This window comes from Vanessa atalanta, chromosome 12 (assembly GCF_905147765.1).
Source record: "Vanessa atalanta chromosome 12, ilVanAtal1.2, whole genome shotgun sequence".
Lineage (NCBI taxonomy): Eukaryota > Metazoa > Arthropoda > Insecta > Lepidoptera > Nymphalidae > Vanessa > Vanessa atalanta.
Window position 1 is genome coordinate 253,731 of NC_061882.1, and position 6,171 is coordinate 259,901.

General features: G+C 35.2%; 1 protein-coding gene across 1 annotated transcript; it reads left to right on the forward strand.

Moving 5' to 3' along the window:
• The first annotated feature begins 799 nt into the window (after positions 1-799).
• On the forward strand, positions 800-5,738 carry LOC125067886. Its single transcript, XM_047676782.1, has 3 exons — positions 800-3,653; positions 4,083-5,404; positions 5,724-5,738. The coding sequence occupies exons 1-3, from the start codon at positions 800-802 to the stop codon at positions 5,736-5,738; spliced, it is 4,191 nt and encodes a 1,396-aa protein (XP_047532738.1).
• Positions 5,739-6,171: the final 433 nt, after the last annotated feature.

The following is a 6,171-nucleotide window of genomic DNA, read 5'->3' on the forward strand; positions in this document are numbered from 1 at the left end:
TTTAATATAATTATGGTAAACGTAGAGCACACCACCGGTTCGGGACGTAGATTCAACCGTGAAAAACCGGCAAGTTATTTCTTCTGTAGTTTCTCTTGCCCAAAATTTGGAATATAAAGTTATGGCATTCAAATTTTCTAATCAACATCGACTGAGTAAAAAGTTAACATTGATTTTATTAAATGATGGCGGACACCGCCATCTATTAGTGGATGTTGTGTTATATTTAGTTCTTCTATTTATGAATAGATGGTGTTGTGCATTATGTTAAATCGCGATGTCAAGATCATCTATTTTATATTGAAGAGATTTCTGTTTGTTTTTTTTTGTGAGTTTATCTTTAAAAATACGAGTGATTATACGAGTGAAGAAAACGAGTATTTCATTTTTAACATGGTGCCGAAACCCGGGAAGGAAAGTGAATTAGTGAATAGTGATTAGTGAGAACTGAGGATACGCAGGAAAGTGAACTTTACAAGTAAGTCTTTAGACTTATAAAAATTAAATTAGTTTGGACTTGCAAAAATTTCGTGATCGTATTCAGTGGACTTAAAAAAAAAAAAAAATTAAATCAGTTTGAACTTGTAAAAATTTCGTGATATTATAGACTTAGAATTATTTGTTATATTGGACTTGTAAAATTTTGTGATGTTGCGATAAGGACTTGTAAAATTTTTGTGATTTGGACTTAGAGTAATTTGCAATACTGTGAACTTATAAAAAATAATAATTTGATTGAACTTTAACATTTATAGTGAATTCAAACTTTATAATTGTAAGCTATTGCATTTAAATAAACATGGAGAAGTTAATAAAAGGGCAACAAGAGTTGTTCGATCAATTGATTAAAGCCGAACGCAATTTTAAGAAAGCTAATCAAGAGGCGCGAGCAAAATACAGTTATCTTGTGGCAAGAATGGAAGCTTTGGAGAAATTGGAAGAAGTGTTTAGCCAAAATCATCTTGAAATAATTACTAAAGCTACGGAGGAACATTTAAAAGTGTTAAAATATTTCAGAGATGATATGCAGGATCAATTTCAAGAATTATTCATACAATACAAATCTATTTTAAAAGAATACATTGCTTTGGCAAAACCACTCTCTGGAACATCTTCAATGGACACGAGAGAAAGTTCTTCAGCTAATTCTAAACTTATTAATTCCGAGGTGCAATTACCAAGAATACAGCTTCCACACTTTTCTGGGAAATATACCGAGTGGCAATCTTTTTATGATATGTTCTTATCATTGATACATGAGAATAATACTCTTTCTCCGGTTCAGAAGCTGCATTATTTAAAATCCAGTTTATCAGGAGAACCCGAAATGCTACTTAGAAATTTTCCTACTACATCAGCTAATTATAAAGAAGCATGGGAACAATTATCTAAACGTTACAACAATAAGAAATATAATTGCAACGCGATTATGAAGACATTATTTGGACAAAAATTAATACTACATGAATCAACAAATGCACTAAAACATTTGTTAGATACAACAACATCTTGTCTGAAAGCTCTAAATAATCTGAACATTAGCACTGATCAATGGGATCCGGTTATAATACATCTAGTGGTGTCTAAATTGGATCACGAGTCACTAAGACAGTGGGAGACTTATGTAAGTTCAACTACAGATGATTTACCCAAATGGTCTCAATTGGAACAATTTATCGAAACACGATTCAGAACTTTAGAATTGCTCGAAACTGGTAAGCAAATGAGTAAAACCATGATTCAATCAAGATCATCACATCAACCGGTAAAGACTAAGTCATTTCATACAGCACTTGAAGTAAAAAATGCTTCACCAGAGGCGACATGTGAAATGTGTAATGGTCCACATTTTGTCTATCACTGTGCCCAGTTTAAGAAACAACCAATTTTAAAGAGGCAGAATATAGCACAGGCAAAAAGACTTTGCTTTAATTGTCTGGCGCCAACACATTCTGTGTATAAATGTCATCAAAACACTTCATGCCATAAGTGTGGCAAAAAGCATCACACTTTGCTTCACTTTGAAAAGGAAGACAAAGAGGCCTATTACACTCTGAGACAAACCGAACAAAATAAAGGAGAACCTGAACAACGAGAACGAGAAACGACATCAGAGACGAACGTAGTAGCAAATTTTTCAAGAGGAGATATAAAAACATATAACGTGTTACTAGCAACAGCAGTGGTAAAATCTAAATCTAAAAATGGTTGTTTCGTCATCAGAGCATTAATTGATCAAGGCTCTCAAGCCTCTTTTGTCAGCGAACATATTGTGCAATTGTTGGGTCTTAAACGTACAAATGTGAATGGTAAGGTGTCTTGTTTGGGAGACGGTCATCTTAATATTAAACATGCAGTAAATGTAGAAATTGAATCGCGTTATGAACCTGTTGGAAAGGTTTGTGTAAATGCTTATGTATTAAAGTCACTAACGTCATTGTTGCCGAGCCGTGAAGTTCGTATACCTGACTGGCTTGAGCTAAAATCGTTACCGCTTGCAGATCCAGAATTTTCATCACCAGGTAAAGTTGATATATTACTTGGCGCTGACGTGTATGGAGAAATTTTGCAGAATGGAGTGAAGAAGAGTCCACGTGGGAATTTACTAGCACAAAATACTTTATTCGGGTGGGTTTTGTCGGGAAAAATAGAACAAGAGTCGGTAAAAGAGAATGTTTTAAACTTACATGTACAAGTAAAAGAAGACGAATTATTGAAAAAATTTTGGGAAATAGAAAATGAGCCGAACAGTATCGAGAAAAGATTAACAGAAGAAGAAAAACTATGTGAGAAATTGTACGAAGAAACTACTTTAAGACGAGAAGATGGAAAATTTGTTGTCAAATTACCGTTTAAAACAAATAATCCACAATGTCAGTATGGTCAGTCATGTGATATAGCCATCAACAAATTACTTTCATTGGAGAAACGATTAAGTAAGAATCCTACGCTTTCAAACGAGTACAATAGAGTTCTAGAAGAATATACTACACTAAACCACATGAAACAAGTACCTAATGATGATATTGACAATCCTAAGTGTGTCTACCTCCCTCATCATGCAGTAGTGAGAGAAGACAAGCAAACGACAAAAGTCAGAGTGGTCTTTAATGCATCTAATAAAGGCGTTAACAATGTGTCTTTAAATGATGATCTTATGATAGGTCCTAAACTCCAACAGGATTTGCGTCATTCGTTACTGAGGTGGCGCAAACATCCAATCGCTATAATTGCAGATATTGTGAAAATGTATCGGCAGGTATTTGTCCATGAAGACGACACTAATTTCCAAAGAATATTGTGGAGATCTAATGATAAAGTACCAATACAACACTTCAAATTGTTAACATTAACCTTTGGTACGGCCTGTGCCCCATATTTAGCAGTTAAGACCTTACAGACATTAGCACTTCTGGAAAAGGATAAGTTTCCAGTGGCTGCGCACATTACTAAAAATGATTATTATGTTGATGATTTGATGACGGGGTGTGAAACAGAGACAGAGGCTTTACAAATTTACGAAGAAATGACAGAGCTTATGAATACTGGTGGTTTTGAAATGCAAAAATGGAGTAGCAACAGTCAACGATTTGTAAATTATATTGAGCAAAATAAGGTAAGCACCGTGAAGTCTCTGACAATAGAAAGTGATGGTATGATGAAGGTTTTAGGAATTAAATGGAACAGATTAACCGATAATTTTGAGTATGTAGTAAATTTGACTGATACCAAAGAGCCTATTACAAAACGAACGGTTTTATCAGATATAGCTAGACTTTACGACCCTATTGGTTGGATTTCTCCAGTAGTAATTACAGCGAAAATTTTCATTCAAAAATTGTGGAAAGAGCATCTTGAGTGGGACGATAAATTACCCAAAAAACTATTATTAGAGTGACTACACTACAAGGATGAGTTGCGTAATATTAAGAATATTTTAATACCACGGTGGCTTGGATGTACAAAAAAATGTAAGCTGGAACTTCATGCGTTTTCCGATGCATCACATATGGCATATGCAGCTGTAGTTTATTTGAGAGTTATAGATGAACATAACAACGTATACGTAAACCTTGTCACAGCCAAAACTAAAGTTGCACCAATCGAGAAAGAGGTATCAATACCTAGATTAGAACTTTGTGGAGCAACTTTAGCTGCAAAACTATTACACGAAGTTTCTCAAGTGATGGAAATACCTAAAAGTGACATGTTCGCATGGACGGATTCAACCGTTGTATTAGCATGGTTACGAGGACCTGTGAATCGATGGGTGACGTATGTGAGTAACCGAGTATCACATATCCTTACAATAATGAATTTTGAGCAATGGGCACACGTGCCAACTAACGTCAATCCTGCTGACTGCGCATCACGAGGATTGAAGCCAATGGCATTGAACAACTACGATCTATGGTGGCACGGTCCTGATTTTTTATCTGAATTTAACATTAAAGTTACGAAGCCCGAAGTAATTGACACTAACGAAGAAGAACGAGTTAAGTCATTTATGGTAATGGAAAAACAGGTAACTTTTGAATGGGTGAAGTTTTCTGAATTAAATAAATTATTGAGGGTGATTTCATTATGTCGAAGATTTCTTAAAGTACGGCTACCATTTGAAAAAAGAAAAGAATTTTCTAAAGTTGTAACACCAGTTGAAATTGAACAATCTTTAAAATTGTGTATTAAACAAGCTCAAGAGTATGAGTTTGAGGAAGAAATACGGAGTTTAAAAACAAAAGGTTGTGTAGCTAAACGAAGCATTCTGTACACTCTGTGCCCGTTTTTAGACATAAATGGGATCATACGAGTGGGTGGACGGTTGAGCCAATCTGAGGTAAGCTACGATCAGAAGCATCCCATTATTTTACCGGCTAAGAATCATCTTAGTCAACTAATAGTGGCTAATGCTCATGTGAAGACTCTCCATGGCGGACCACAACTCATGATGAATTACTTGAGGAGTAAATTCTGGATATTGAGAGCACGTGAAATGGTAAAAAAGTACTATCAAAGCTGCGTCGTTTGTTTAAGATATTCTAAAGCGGTGGCAACACAGTTGATGGGACAGTTTCCAGAAGCCAGATTAAAACCTAGTCGCCCGTTTAAGACCTCTGGAGTGGACTACGCGGGTCCTATTAATATACGCTTTTCGCCTGGACGAGGAGCTAAATCCTACAAGGGATACATTTGTTTGTTCGTCTGTATGGTAACTCGCGCAGTCCATCTCGAAGCCGTGTCGGATCTAACTGCTAAAGGTTTCATAGCAGCTTTTAGGAGGTTTATTTCTCGACGAGGACATTGCAGCGATCTTTACAGCGACAACGGAACTAATTTTGTTGGAGCAAACGCCATGTTTAACAATATGTTTAAAGGAGCTAAATCAGAATTATCACATGAAATGGTAAATTTATTGACTTTAGAATCGACAAATTGGCATTTTATTCCCCCAAGTGCACCTAATTTTGGAGGAATATGGGAGGCGGGTGTACGATGTGCTAAAGCTCATTTAAAGCGAGTCGTAGGTGATGCAACTTTGACGTTTGAAGAAATTTCTACTTTGTTAACACAAATCGAGGCTTGCTTAAACTCACGTCCTTTAAGTGTTCTCAGTGATAATCCTAATGACCCTCTTCCATTGACACCTGGTCATTTTTTAATAGGTGAATCCTTATTAAATATTAATGATGTAGATTATTCTGATAAAAATGTAACAGGTTTAGATAGATGGAGAATGATTCAAAAAATGGTTAATTTATTTTGGAAAAGATGGTCAAAGGAATTTTTATGCAATTTAAATCAAAGAAATAAATGGTGTAGTAAAAAGCCTGAACTTGACGTAGGTGATGTAGTCATTGTTAAAGATGATAATATACCACCCGCCAAATGGCTTTTAGGTAAAGTAATCGAAAAACATGCCGGGTCTGATAATGTAACTCGAGTAGTAACCTTAAAATGTAAAAGAGGATTGCTTAAGCGCCCAATTAGTAAACTGTGTCTCTTAACAAAACCTACATGATTTAAACTACATTCTCACGGTGGGCGGAAGTTTTGTTTCTATAAAAATAGTTTTAATACTCCATTTATAATGTGATTTGTGTTTGTGTGTGTTTTTTTTTCTCTTTTCTTTTTTTTTCCGTGTTTAAACTTACTCTATTGCAATTTGTAATT

Coding starts and splice junctions, on each gene's coding strand:
- LOC125067886 (XM_047676782.1), top strand. CDS start 800: ATGGAGAAGTTAATAAAAGGGCAACAAGAGTTGTTCGATCAATTGATT. Junction 3,654..4,082: donor TCTGACAATAGAAAGTGATG/GTATGATGAAGG, acceptor ACCTTGTCACAG/CCAAAACTAAAGTTGCACCA.